Source organism: Gracilinanus agilis, chromosome 2 (assembly GCF_016433145.1).
Source record: "Gracilinanus agilis isolate LMUSP501 chromosome 2, AgileGrace, whole genome shotgun sequence".
Classification (NCBI taxonomy): domain Eukaryota; kingdom Metazoa; phylum Chordata; class Mammalia; order Didelphimorphia; family Didelphidae; genus Gracilinanus; species Gracilinanus agilis.
Window position 1 is genome coordinate 626,156,506 of NC_058131.1, and position 15,597 is coordinate 626,172,102.

The 15,597-nt window shown below is 35.7% G+C and overlaps 1 protein-coding gene across 11 annotated transcripts in view; it reads right to left on the reverse strand.

Annotated features, from left to right (window-relative positions):
• Positions 1–15,597, reverse strand: part of ABLIM1 (actin binding LIM protein 1) — a 268,909-nt gene that overhangs the window by 44,170 nt on the left and 209,142 nt on the right. For 8 of the 11 annotated variants that reach the window (XM_044665602.1, XM_044665611.1, XM_044665607.1 and 5 more), the window contains one exon: positions 13,581–13,639. In XM_044665602.1, coding sequence (XP_044521537.1) covers positions 13,581–13,639 — 59 coding nt within the window. Of the gene's footprint in view, positions 1–9,312; positions 9,391–13,580; positions 13,640–15,597 lie in introns of all 11 variants that reach the window. The other 3 variants (XM_044665603.1, XM_044665608.1, XM_044665604.1) reach the window with 1 other exon arrangement.

Here is a 15,597-nt window from a genome sequence, read left to right on the forward strand (position 1 = left end):
AGTGAGCTTAATATCTAGGTAGCAGGAATCAGTCAAAATAGAAGGCTCTCAGATGCCAAGTCCTTCTCTGGAGGCTGCACCCCAAGTGAGCTCCTTCTTGTCTGCACCCTTTCTCCCAATCCTTGCTGAAGTCTTCTGCTAACTCAGAGAAGATGAAGCAGAGCATATTTTATTCTACTGGACCTGGGCATAAAATTACTAGTTATGGCTGTGGTGAGAAGAAATCCTATTTTGTCAAGCACAGATCTCATTAGAGATAAAACAGTTTATAAATGATAATGCAAGGAAACAGCATTCCAGTACTGTTCCAGTGGTCAGTGATGGGGTAAAGGTATGTAGTTCTGGAGAATTACAGTATAAAATTACCCTCTAGGTCATCAGTTTTGATTGTCTCCAAGTCTGATGGTTTGCATGCAGTTTTCTAAACATGCAGTTTTTAAGTGACAAGGTTCATACAGTGATTCACAGAGAGGATACTTCAATATTTTTCAATTTTGAATAATACTGAGGTATTGTCACTCTCTTTACTACTTGCTACATCAGATTCTCTGTCCTGATTCCAATTTGACATAGTTTCTATTCAATGGATTAAAGGTATTTCAGGACCAATGAATAGTGCAGTTTTACTACTGAAATAAAAACAGAATTCTTGACAGGAATGGTCCTGAGATGGCTTAATGACTTCTTGGTCACTCTCCCAAAATTTAAATGGCATTAAATGGCATATAACCTCCTAATAACTATTGATTTCTCAGCCTCTTCAATTCTAATGACATTTTTCTTTAACTCACCCCAGTCACATACACTGGCAGGATCACACCTCAGATCTTTTCATCTCTTGGAACTATGCCATATTAAAGATTTGAAACTTTTGAATTGATAGATTCATCTCTGCACTTCCTTTTTTGGTAATCTCATTCATTCCCATAGTTTCACCACCTCTTCTGTACAGATGACTCCCAAACCTATATCTTTCGTCTTGACCTTATTTCCAAATTGAAGACTTGTATTTCAAATGGCCCATTGTACTTCTCCAGTAAGATATAACTTCCACCAAACAAATTTATGATCTTTTCTTTTAAATCTCTCCTTCATTCTGACTCCACTACTTCTGCCTACTGGTTCCATCCCTTATCCTTTCCTTCACAACTGGATTTCTTCCTGATCTAAGAAGGTTTCTGATCTTTGAAACTGAATAATGAATCATTGATTTATAGCGAGAAGCAACCTTAGAAGTCATTTAATTCAACCACTTCATGATGAGGAAACTGAGGTTATGATCTGTTCGAGGTCATATGGTGGTCTGGGAATGAAATTCAGGTTCTGATTTCAAGTCCAGGACTCCTTCCACCACACCAATATCTACATTCTTTCAGTTTTACCTCTGTAACCTGTCTTCAACCCTTTTTTTCCTCTTTAGCTACACTTCCATAAACCTACTATTGATTTTCATCAAATCCTTCCTGGACTACTGTAATAGGCTCCTAACAGGGGTTTCAGCTTCCATTCTATATTTTCTCTAACATGTCACTCATTGGAACAATTCCTACTCAGAAGACTTTGCTGGCTTCTAATTGCCTAAAAAATAAAATCAAACTCCTCTGGCTGACATTCATGGTTCTACCCAATCTTGGGACATTTTGCCTTTCTAGCTTTATTTCATATTAATCCCCCCTAACCCCTCACTAATGTGAGTTAAGAACAAACTGGATTGCTTTCTTCTCTACTTATACATGCCCAGTGCTATTGAATCTTTTAAAAATTTTATTCAAGCTATGTCCTCTCTTCTTTCTTCCACTACTCTTCCTTTAAAACCCATCTCAAATATCATTTCTTCCATGAAACCTTTACCAGTCCCTATCTTCTTCCTTGGATCTCACATAATATTTTGTTGTGAAACTTCCTATTACACTTAGATAATATCATAGTATTACAGTTGAGCACATTTGTAATATTAACCTTCTGGCAGATAGTAAGCTCTATAAAGATAAGGGGCTGTATCATATCTAAATTTTGCACCTCCTCTTGTGTCTAGCACAGTTTTTTTGTTTTGTTTTTGCATGCAGTGGGCATAAGTAAATATTCATTGCCTGAGCTTTCTTGCTTATGATCTGTGGTAGACCTCAATTTCAATATTAGAAAGCCAAATAAAAATAGACGTATTAGGGTATCCTACAACATACTAGTAAAACTAGAGAGGCTATTTCTAAGTATAACCAATGGGGTAACAAATTTTCTAGATCAGAGTGTTTTTAAAAAATTGAGACAGCTAAACAACAACAAAAAACAATGTTTACTCTTGGGAATTATTTTTTCCTGCCACAGGCTCTGAAACAGTTATGATCTTATGCACTGTGCAAGGGTGTGGTGAAGACTAGGGTGTATTTCAGTAGAATCAGATGGCTGAAGTTACTGTGGTTGCCATAGTAACTGCCTGTTTTCATTAATATCCATAAAGAATGTTATGTAAGTGGACAAAATAAAAACTGAAGCTTTGGGGGCTCTCTCAAGTTACTCATCTTTATTATTTCTGCCAAACAGACTTGTCTTCCTCTCTTTGGGGGGTAATAATTCAATAAGGGTGGATTTTGAGGCAATCTAGTCTCTGGTGGTCTGTACTTACTGATAGGTGTGTGTCAGAATAGCAATAACAGAGACTTTAGAAAAAGGGACACTGAGTGCTCTTATTTGGAAATTAAGTACAGAAAAGGGAAAGGTCACTTGGCTAAACTAAGCTGTTCCTGTACAGCTGATCTTCACCTTACCCTCTTTCTTTGATTCGCAAGTCCCAAGAGTTTCATAAATTTCTTCCAAATATTTATTGCAATCATTTACACTATTGGTTTTATATGCTGACCATTGGTTCCATGACTGAAATCTTTGTAAAACTCTCAGTTTAAGTTCCATGTATTTTTCTACATGGCTTAAGATCTGAAACCTCTATTCAGTTTTAGGTCAATGATACTTTAGTTTTTCTCTGCTTTTTCAAACCCAGATATTTTGAACTTTGCAATTAGACACTTCAGAGTCTGATGAGGAGCCAGTTACCAAATGTGTTACAATGTTCTGCCTTGGATTTCTCAATATTACTTAAAGTTCACATTTGGGGGGACAAATAGTGATCAGAAGTTTTTGAAAGTGTTCCAATTAGTTCTCCTTTAAGTATACATATGATCTAGTTTGTTTCTGCTTTATTTTGACATCATAACCTTACTAACAAATTCAGCTTTGATAATTTCTTTTCTCATGGGCTTAGGTACCACACAGCTGACCTATACTGGCCTTTCTAATAATATGGGGTGAATTTCGACTAAAGTCTGTCCAAATGTTTTTTTTAAACACTTTACATCACAATAAATTTCCTGCCTATTTGGACATTTCTTTCAAGTTCATTATCTTCAACTTCAAATAACGAATTATTTCCCTGCCTCTGTATCTTATCACTCCCAACACGCCCAATGAACAATCTTTATATTTCAAATGTTAACTAGATAAAACAGGCTTCCCTAGATTTTCCAAAAGAAAGTACACCTATATCCCATCATCTGAATTCAGGTATGTTAAGCAATTCATCTACATATAAGGTGCTACAAGTCCTATCATACTTTTGAACAAGTATTCTTTATTCTAGAACAGCTATAAATAGTTCTCATTCTAATAAACAGTGGAAAACTCTCTTCCCTGACCTGGATTATTATAATTAATTCTCTTCTCTGTGCTAGATTACAATGATTTTTTTTTTTTAGATCTCTTAAAGATACCTTTAAAAGTACACCTTCTCTTAAACCATGTTCAAGGTTTACCAACACATACATTCATTTCCTACCTCTTTTCACTGTCTGCTACTTATGGATTACAAAATGTACCCATCTAACTTGGTTTCTGTCTACCTTTTAATATTATCTCCCTCTGAGATTACCTATCTCTTCTGGAATGCTAATTGGATAACTTCTAGATTTCTGAAAGGCAAATCCTATTCCTTTTTTCTGATCATCTGTTAATTTGCACTTGTGTGATTTTTTTTTTTCACTGAGGGCCAATGATGGATAAAGTCCAACTAATACAAAAGGCATATAGAGTCAATCTTCTAAGAGTCTATCAATGTCATATAAAATACTAATTTATCCTCTTTCTCTCTTATAGGGCCCATTTGCTATTTGTCTATGTTATTCCTTCTCTGCATCCTATTCTTCATGTGATATAAAAGTTTAAGCCTAATACTTTCTACTATTAGTTAATATCTCTAATAGCTCCTTAAATAAATACTACATTTACCTGAAAACACTAGTCATTCTTTCTCATCCTACTACATAAGACATTGACCACAGTTCTCTAGCAATTATGAACTAAGGACAAAAACTCAACAGAAGTCCTTATATCTATAGCTCATGGTGGCAAATTTATACCCATATTAATAATAAACTTTCACATTCTTTAGTCCTAAGATATAATACTTGTTCCATAAAGTTAAAAAATAAGAGGTTCACTGATTAATTTAGTCATAATTACTTATCACTAGATAATTTTCAATAATGGAGCAGACCTATATACATATATATAAAATTTTTTAACCATCACTTTCATAATGAATGGGAAAAAGAAGCCTTTGGAAGGCTTGTTGGGAAATTTTTAGTTACCTTCTCCCTTTTAAAAAAGCCATTATCTTCCCAGAAGCGCAGAAGAAAAAGTAGAGATCCTAAGCATTAATGATTTTGCTAATCTGTGAGTGTATTATTCAACAAGTGAATTGATCAATGTTTTAAAAACTTAAAAGCAGGGGATCAGAAAGAATCTGCTTTTGATTTCATTCCTGTTAGGCACTGGGATAATGTAAAGTTATTCCCTTTATAATAAAAAACGCCATGAATTTTTTTACTTTGGTCCCCTTTGCCCAAGAACACTGTCTACTTTCCTCTTTCTGGATGACTTCTCCAAGAGAAACAGGATTAAGTGATAGAAAATTCACTGAAAGTCTGGCTCTTTATTTCCAAAGGAAAGAAAAACCATCCCAATTGTTATTAGTGGATGAAATTCTGGAAAAGCCAATTTTGTTTACAAAATGTTTTTAAAAGCACTCTAATCAGGTAACTTTTATCTACTTTAATTTTCTACAATTCCTTCTTTGTCCCCTTGTCCTATAATTCTGGAGGCCAGACCACTGAATGAACACTCTACCATACCCTCATTCCAACTCACCATCACCTTTTGATTATGGCTTGTAATAACACTAGAGATTTGAATGCTGAATATCAGAGAAATTACATGTCTTATTTCCCCGTCAGTTTATGCTACTACTACATAAAATATTGAGAATCACTGTGTTCACTCTACCCCATTCCCCAGGAGCAGCAATGCATAGGCTAACTTTTTTTAAACTGCAGGTATTCAAAGCCATGCTCTAAAAGAAGAGATGAAAACTACAGGGAAGAGGAAAAAAAACATCTGATCATCTTGATCTGATGAACTATTACAGGTGTAACTACAGTTATAAGGTCATTATCACCTTATAGCACACACTGTTGATGATGACAGTACCTGCCTTTGGTTTTTGTTGAAGTTCACTAGACAAGGTGGTGGTAATAGCTGCAGAAGAAGGAATAATATTTTTTTATCCTTAATATAGTCACTTAACTATAATATTGCCAAATTAAAGAATGAGGAAGGAAGAGATCATTTTGAGCTTTTGCTGGGTTTTTAACACTGATATGCATTTGTGCCTATCCATATGAGTGTGTGTACACTAGGTGTACATATAATTGAGTTATACATATAATACACAGTGGAAAGAAAATTCAGTTTTCATTATATTAAGATCTTATTGTCTCCAACACAGGTTAGACATGTATAAAATAGGATAAAATGTTATGAACAAAATGAAAATTATGAACAAAGCAAAAAGCAGATGCTCTAACAAAAATGTCACAGTGCTAATAATAAAATGTTCAATACATAATAAGTAGCAATATTAATTTTCTTGGTCCAGACATAAAGACTCTAATGATCTTTTCTCCATGAATAGACACTGGTGCACGAAAGATCAACAAGACCACACTTAACAATGTGTACATTAGTTTGAAAGAAAAACATGCAATTTCTAGGGTAGCCACCTACATTTTTAGTGTCCAAAAGCCCAAAAGCCACTCTAATTCTTTCTTTTACAAATACAAATTTGATCCCAGAAACACCATGACCTTTTGTATACCAGGTTCTTTCTCTAAAAATATTATTTTTACAAAAATAAAAAATTGACCCATTAAGCCCTGGTTAACACTATTTTTTTTAAGGTCCTATGCAAGTAGGTAAAATTTTGGCAGCTTTAGAACATTTCTAGATAGCAATTCATCTGAAAAATACTTTGGAGTCTTAGTGAAATGCAAGCTCAACATGGTTAAAATCAGTTTGATATGAAAGGTAACTAAAAAAGGTAAATGTAACTTTGGGTCATATTTAGAAAAAATAGCTTCTGAGAAAAAAGAAGTGATAGTTCTTTCGAACTACTCTAGATTAATCATAGAATACCTCGAATGTGTCTCATTATGTGCTATATTTGAAGGAAGGTCAATTATAAGAGGGATGGAAAGCAATTGGAGGTGGCACATTCACTAGCATTGTGACCTTGGGCAAGTGAAAATGGCTTTGGACCTTAATTTCCTCATTTGTAAAATGTGAGATGATGCCTAGGTACCTTCTAATTCTAAGATCCTTGATTCAAGATTGGCCAAATAATCATTTTCAAATATCAAATATAGTCTAAGCCAAAATGAGAAGACACTGATAGATGAATGCAGGAGATATAAATTTGGCACAATATAAAATAGCCTCAGGGGGGTAAAAAAGGAAGTCTAGAATGGTTAAGTAAAATCAAGACTCCTTGGTTGTACTATGGTTCTAGTTAATTAAGGGCATAGTCTTAGAGTCAGGAAGACCTGAGTTCAAATCTTTCCTTAGAGTCATATTATTTATGTAACACTGAGCAAATCGCTTAACCTCTTTTTACCAGTTTCCTCATCTGTAAATTGGGAATAATGACAGAACCTATGGCTCAGGGATGTTGTGAGGAACATATGAGATAATATCTTTAGGCACTTAGCAAACCTTAAGGCACTATATAAATGTTATTATAGCTATTATTATCTTGTACATGAACAAGAGAAATAGGCAAGTGACACGGGATACTAGGGGCTATCTGGAAATCTTGAGCAGTGTGACTATGGACATCAGAACTTTGGTATGGGCTTCACTTAGAGAAGAGAGATGAAATTCTATAAGGCTACTCTGAATTTCACTGTGTTAAGAAAATTATGATTTCAACTTGAATACATAGAAGAAGGCACCTTAAACATATGTTGCTAGAGAACAAGTAGATGGTTAGAAGGTAAAATTTCCAAATGCTTATCATGATAACTGAGGGTGGCATTCAAGTAATTCTTTAAAACTTCCAAAAAGTACTTTATATACATTGCTTTATTAGAGATTTGCCACAAGCCTTAAAGGTATCATTATTCTCATTTAACAGATGAGGAAACTGAAGCTCAGAGACTCAGAACAGCCCATTTCATTTCTTCATTTGGATCATACTCATTAACTGTGGATGTCTCTTACATCTCTGTCCTGGGTCCTCTTCTCTTCTCCCTCTTTATTATTTTACTTGATCTCATCAGCTCCTAGGGATTCAACTACCATTCCTATGCAAATGATTTTCTGATTTATTTACACAGCTCTAATCTCTCCTGAATTCTACTCTTATATCTCAAAATGGGTATCTTGGGAGAGCAAAGTGGCACTGGGGGTAAAGAGTAGAGGCTAGAAGTAGAGAGGACCTGGCCCCAGGTACTTTCTAGCTATGTGACCCTAGGCAAGTCATTTAATTCCTTTTGCCTAGCCCTTGCCCTTCTGTCCAAGAGTTGTTACTATAACAGAAAGAAAGGATTTAAAAAATGGATATCTTGTAGACAGCTTAAACTTAATCTGGTCAAAACTAAACTCATTATCTTTCCTCTAAAATCCTACTGTCTCACTAACTTCCCTATTACACTTTATGAGGGTACTATTGCCCTCCCAGGCACCCAGGCTCATAGTCTGTCATCTCTGATTCTACACTCTGCCTCCCCAGATACATCTCAGCTGTTGCTAAGCCCTATTGTTTTTATCTTCCTAACATTTCTAAGTTCATTTCTCTCCTCTGACACCACGAGCATCCTAGGACAAGCCCTCATCACCACACAACTGGAACCCAGAAGTAGTCTGTTGATCTCTCTGCCTCAAGTCTTTCCCTACTTTACTCTATCCTTTATTTAGCTGTCAAATTGATCTTTCTAAAACACGAGTTTGGCCAGGCCACTTCTCATTCAGTTGACTCCAGAGACTTCCACTTGCCCCAGGATTAATAAAAAATCTACTGTCTGGCTTGTTAAGGTCTTTATAATTGGGTCTATCTTTAACTCTTCTAGTTTTCTTATATCTCATATCCCTCTACATATTCTGTGATCCAGTGACACTGGCCTCCTTGCATATAATATTGCATTTCTCAATTCTGGGTATATTCACTGGCTGTCCCATTATGCCTAAAACTCCCCAAATTCATCTCCTGGTTTCCTTCAAGTCTCAGATTAAAAAAAAAAATCTCAACTTCTGCCTATCTTCAGAGATTATCTGTAACATCCTATTGATATTTGTTTATATATAATTGTTTGCACATTTTCTCCTCTATGAGACTGAACACCTTTAGAGCAGGAATTGTCTTTTACCTTTCTTTGTATGCCCAGGATTTACTACACTGACTGGCACATAGTAGGAGCTTAATTAATGCTCACTGACTCTCAAAGGTAAAACTGGGAAAGAGTTTATTCATAATGCCAAGTATTACACCCTACTCACTTTACCATTATGCCTTAAATACCATGGTGTGATGGGCACAAAAGAATGCATTTACAGGATATCTTTCAAAAATGAAAAATATTTGATTGTGCTTAAAATAGATCTGCTTAGGCTACTCAACTGGCAGATCCTAAATGACAAATTGTTTCTTAAGTACTAAGAATTAACAAATAGAAAACATTGACTTCTGCTTGGGGAAAAAAAAAGATAAAACAAAAAAAGTCCAAAAAGCTACCAAATGACCCATTAGATAGAAAAGAAAACAGAGAGCATTAGAAAATGACAAAGGTATTTTTCTATTGCGTGAGTGAGTGAGCATCTCCTTCCTCAAGCAAAGTAGGAAGGTTGCATGAGAATAGCAGCACAGGGCTAAGTGATATAAGCTTGTTGCTTAGGAAAGCTATATTATGACTCAGTCCAAACACAGTCGCAAACCTGTGGAGAGCGTCGTGTTCGGCGAATCAGACTTTTAGGATAAAAGAATTCAGATGAGGAACGTGGTATATTTGGAGGCTGCTGAGAAAAAAGAGAGAGTACACAAGAGAACATGAGGGAAAGAGAAGGAGCAAGAACAAGACAGAAAGAAAACAGAAGAGAACATGAGAAAGAGAATGAGATTTAGAAGAGAAGAGAGAAGACCAGAGGGAAGGAAAGAGATGGGAAGAGAAGAGAAAGGGAGGAAGGGGGAGAGAGAACAGGGGATAGAAAGGAGAGAAAGAGAGAGGTAGAGAGAATAAACAAAACCATTTTCATTTCAGAATCACTATAATAGATATGTAGCTTAATGAGGTTAAGGATTTATCATTCATTAATAATTACAAATATATCATCTGTGAAATCAATAGCAAATCCCAGATGGTATGACAGAATCATATATAAATAAAAATATATATATATATATATATATATATATAGCTTGCCATAGAATGCATGGCCCATGTGCAAAGTATATGATGCCTTTCCAAATTCTTGGCTGCTAGTGCTCCCCAAGTCTTCATTAAGCTATATCTACTTTGGTGATAATTGTTATACACTTATATATATGCACGTGTGTCCTATAGAATCTAAGCTCTTTGAGGGCTGACAGCTTCATTTTTGCTTTTGAATCTCTAGTATCTAGCACTGTGCCTGGATCATAGTAAGAATTTTAAAAGTACTTCTTGATGGATTAGTTACAGAATGGAGTTCCCCACCCTCTCTTCAATCCAATTAACTTTGGCCTGAAAATTCTTATGATACATTGATAAATAAGATTTCTGAGAAGCTCTTAAGAATCTGTTTTTGCAAACTTCACCCAAGTTATAAAATAACAAGACTGTGGATTACTCAGAGGGGTCATAGAGCAGTTGTTCAAATGTTTCCCATTTTACTATGGAAACCACACTAAGGTTGTACACTGCATAGCATTTGCAAATCTTGACTCAGGAATTGGCCACTGTAGAAATGTTCTCAAGAGATCACAAGATTGAGTTCTTCTATCCACAAGTCAATTTTCTAATTATTTTGCCTTCAGGGTTATCTACGTTAGCGAGTGTTCTGTCAAAACAGCTAGGACATAAGTTAATTACCAAGAGAAGAACCAGACAGACCATGCTGCACATTAGCAATCATTATACTGTGGGGAGACACTGATTTCTTGGTATCATAGATTTAGAGGGTGAAGAGACCTTTGAGGTTATAGAGCTCAATTCTTTTTTATTATATAGATGGGGAAAATGAAGTTTAGAGGGGGTGAAATGACTTGCTCTTGTCTTCTAGGTCACTACTATTTCCTGGGTACCAAAGTGCCTGCTTTCACTACTATATCCTCTAGAGGTAAGAGAACTCAGGAGTTGAATTGGACCCTCTGGTAGGAGAGCTGGGCTTAACTTCAGCTCACTTATCTAAAGATATGAAAACAGATCTAAAGCAGGAGAACAGTGGGCTACTCTTGCCCAGTACGCATGAAGAAGAACAGGGGCTGCTAGGTGGATCAGTGGATAAAGTAGCAGGCTTGGAGTTGGGGGGGGGGGCATGGGTTCAAATCTGGCCTCAGATATTACTTAGTTCTATGACCCTGGGCAAGTCACTGAACCCCAGTTACAAAGTCCTTGCCATTCTTCTGCCTTGGAAATGATACTTAGCATTTATTCTAAGACAGAAGGTAAGAGTTTAAAAGAAAAGAATAAGAACACACACAGAGGCCCAAAGATGTGTGTGTGTGTGTGTGTGTGTGTGTGTGTGTGTGTGGATGTGTGTGTGTATATATCTATATATATCTATATATATATAGATATAGATATATATTTCTGATACATGTATAATCCGGTAGAACTGCTCATCAGCTTCAGGAGTGGGGGAGAAGAGGAGAGGGAAAGAACACAAATCATGTAACCGTGAAAAAATATTTTTAAAAATTATATTAAAAATATCTGTGTATATTTATGTGTGTCTTGTTTCTCTCTGTGTGCATATATGTGTGTCTGTATTCATCAGTATTCTTCATATGCATATCCAGTGATTTGCATAAAGATGATTTTTAAGATTCTTGAAGCCTGTTTTTCATTACCTTACTGAGATGGTCTGCAAATATAGTAAATCCATACAGGGGAAAAAAACATAGCTTCCATTTAGTCTGGTCTCTTAACATATCCAAATTTACCTCTAAAAGATTTCATTAAAAATTAAAGTAAAATGATAGATCCAGAGTCCAACAACATCATAGTGATGGCAGGAGATGTGAGCAGAGCTAACCAAGAAATTTCTGGGTAGCATGACTATCTCATAGCCATGCTCTCTCACATTTACAATATCATAATTTGTTGTTGTTCACTTATTTTAGTCTTGCTCAACTCTTCATGACCCCTTTTGGGGGGGGTTTTCTTGGCAAAGATACTAGAGTAGTTTGCCATTTCCTTTTCCACCCTTTTTTCTAGATGAGGAAACTGAGGCAAACAGGGTTAAGTGTGACTTGTCCAAAGTCACAGAGCAAGAAAGTGTCTGAAGCTTGATTTGAACTTGGCAAGATGAGTCTTCCTCACTTTAGATCCAGCACTCTAACCACTGTGCTACCTAGCTGCCCCTATTTGGTAGTTTAGTCTTTTTGCCTGCAAATTCCAAGCTGTGAAAGAGAAAAGACAGTATTTGCCTTAGAGCTGCTTTGAGGATTTGATTTGATTAAGATCAGCGGAGGACTCTCATGGTAAAAAGCATGATATTCAGATGATGTATTCTTTTGCTTATTATTTCAACATTCTAGGAATATAACGGGGGGAAAAATGTGAACTTCCCTTGTGCCAAATTCCAAAGCCACCTGAGGAGTTTGTTCACATTAAGAGGATGAGTAAGAAGATAAGCGTCCCACTGTGTTCTGCCCTCTTTGCACCACATCTGGGAGAGTGTGTTCAGTTCTACATGTCACATTTTAGGAAGGATAGAGATAAACTAGAGAGTGCTCAGTGGAGGGCAATAAGGATGGTGAAGGGCCTCATGCTAATGCCATAAAAGGATTGGTTGAAGGTAATGGGGACATTTAGTCTTGTGAAAAGAAGACTCAGGAACGATGTGATGGCAGACTTCAAGTATTTGAAGGAGGGAGGGTTTAGACTTGTTCTTTTCTAGAAGACAGTATAAGAAGTAATCGGTGGTATTTGCAAGAGTCAAATTTAGGCTTGTTTTTAGGGAAAAAATGCTTATAATTGTCCAGCACAGAATGGTCTGTATTAGGAGGAAGAGGACCTTTAACTGGTGGCTGGATGACCATTTAATGAATATGTTATTTGGAGACTGTTTTCTGGGTATGTTGTTGTTCAGTCGATTTTTAGTTGTGTCCAATTCTTTGTGGCCCCATTTAGGGTTTTCTTGGTAAAGATACTGGAGTGGTTTGCCATTTCCTTCTCCAGCTCATCTTCTAGCCTAAGAAAATGAGGCAAACAGGGTTTATTTTCCCAGGTTCACACAGCTAATGAGTGACTGAACCCAGATTTAAACTCAGGAAAATGTCTTCCTAACTCCAGTCCTAGTGCACAATGGTGTCAATGTGGCTGCCCCATATATTTCAGGTATGAGTTGGCTACCAAAGTCCCTTCTCACTGTGAATACTAATAGCTAACATTTATATATCTCTTTTAGATTTGAAAAGCACTTTGTATGTATTATCTGGTCCTCACAATAATCCTGGGAGACAGGTGCTATAATTAGATTCAACTTATAGATGAGTGATATAAGGGTGACAGTTTTATATGACTTATCCAGTCATACAACTAGTAAGTGCCTGAGGTCTTCTGGGTCCAAATCTAACACATTATTTCCAGTACTACTTAACCTACCATTCTGTGATAATCAAAAGCAAGAGAACAAGCCCATAGACACTGAGGCTACATGGGCAATTTTGGCTCAAGGGGAGGTGAAGTTTCATATTGATAATAACTAATATTTAAGTTATAAGTGACAAATTTCTTCAGCTTAAAATGGGAATCTGTTTTGTCCTAAATTCAACAAAGACTACAGAATGACTACTGGATTGCAAAGATATTGAATACAAATATTATTTTTTTTTTGGAAACTGCTTGAGAAAGACTAGTAACCATCACTATCATTTGGAGCAACAGGCTAAAATCAGATATTTAGGGATAAGAGAAATCAATTTTGCCCAAGAGTTACTAAATACACAAAACATCTGGCTTGTAAACGAAGCTAAGCACCAGTCCTCAAACTTCCCTTACCCGGAGTTTTTCTTCTGTCTTTGTAGACTGCTTACAGTCGGGATGCCAAACGGTAGAACCTGGAAAGACAAAATCTATCTGTTAACAGTAAAAAATAACTTCAGAAGGAACGAGAATAAACCATAAAATTGTTGAGCATTGCTTACATTCCCATGATGTAGGTTTAAAGGGGACTCTTCACTCTCAAACTATAGAATAAGAAATGTCCCAAGAGGTTTTGGATAAGTTTTCTATATTAAGTCCTGATTTACTCTAAAGGGGGCATAGTTATTCTTTATAGAAAACACTGATTACTTAAAAATGTCCAGAAACATTTTATTCATGACTATACCAGTATACCCTAACATTAGATAGATGTACATATATGTATAAATATATACCATACATATAAACACATGCATATATACTTCCATCTAACAATCCATTTATCCATCTCTCTTTCCATTTATCCATCTCTATTTCTCTCTTTCCCTCCTTCCTCCTATTTCATTAATGTGATGTCAGATGTGGAAACTACCTCTCACAATGAAAGTAGATAGCTCTTCTATAACTTAAAGTCTTAGAAAGTTGCCTGGAGCACTGACATGTTAAATGGTTTGCCCATTGCTCTGGGCTTTGGAGTCCAAGTCCAACAGAATTTCTCAGTATTTGAACCCAATTATTCCAGAGTATGAGATTGGTCTTGCATTCCCTATACCAAACTACCTCTCTCTATTCAGTATATTGTGAAGTGGAGCAGGGTTAGAGCTCTGATTTCTTTGTAGGTGGTACAAGACAAGAAATTGTCCTACCATATACAATCTCAAAGAATGGCCTATCATATGGAGAGTTAAATTAATTTGCCCAAGGGTCAGACCAGCTGTTACATGCTAGGAGGTGGGATTTGAACCCAGGTCATCTTGATGCTAATGCCAGATCTCTCTCCATTATGTCACGATGTTTCTCACTAAATATTTTAACTTCATAAATGTAAGATATGTTTATGTGATAGTAAAACAACCAGCCAATTCAGTGGTAGGGGAAAAAAAAGGATGAGATGAGAAGTTATATATAAATGAAATACTAATTATCTGGATTAAGAAATTAATCAGAAATATCTATAATGTTAACAAATGTAATATGGAACTGTATCTCACAAACTTGTATATGAACTATTTACATTTTTATTTAAAATAAAAACTTTAAGAAAGTAAAAGTACTAATTTATTTGCACATATCTCCTCTTTTCCAACTGTGCACTTAAAATTCTGGTGGTTTTTTGTTTTGTTTTGTTTTGTTTTTAAAGCATAATTAGGCAGGTAGGTGGCACAGTAGATAGAGCACCAGGGCAGAAATGGGGAGGACATGGATTAAAATCTGGCCTTGGACACATCTAGCTGTGTGACCCTGGGCAAGCCATATAACTACATTTGCCTAGATCTTGCCCTTCTATCATGGAGTTGTTGCTGGGACAGCAAGTAAGGGTTTAAAAAAATTAGGACAATCAATGTACTTTTCACTTTTATTCTCCAATTTACATCATTTAGTATGACTTTTCCATATTTCTTTTTATTCCTTATAATTTTATTCCTTATAAATTATTCCTTATAATTCCTTATAAGAGAATTTTTATTCCTTGTAATTATAATTAATTCCTTATAATTTTTATTCCTTATAATTCCTCATAATTTTAAAAAGCAAAATGATAGGCTTTCATACTGAAATATTATACTACAATTTGTTTAGACATTCTCCAATAACTGGAAACAGAGGCTACCCCCGCTTATTTATATGATGAATAAACACCTATGAATATTTTTGATAATATTTTCCTTTTAATAGTCTCTTTAGGGTATAGTCTTAGCAATGCAACAGCTGGGCAAGAAAGAATAACTGATTTTATCATTAACTGTATATTCTCAGATTACTATGCTAAAAACATTCACCAAGTCAAAGTACCATCAACAATACACAAGAATACCTGAAGCCCCAACAGCACTGAAGTTTTTCATTCTTAGTTACTTTACTAATTGGATCA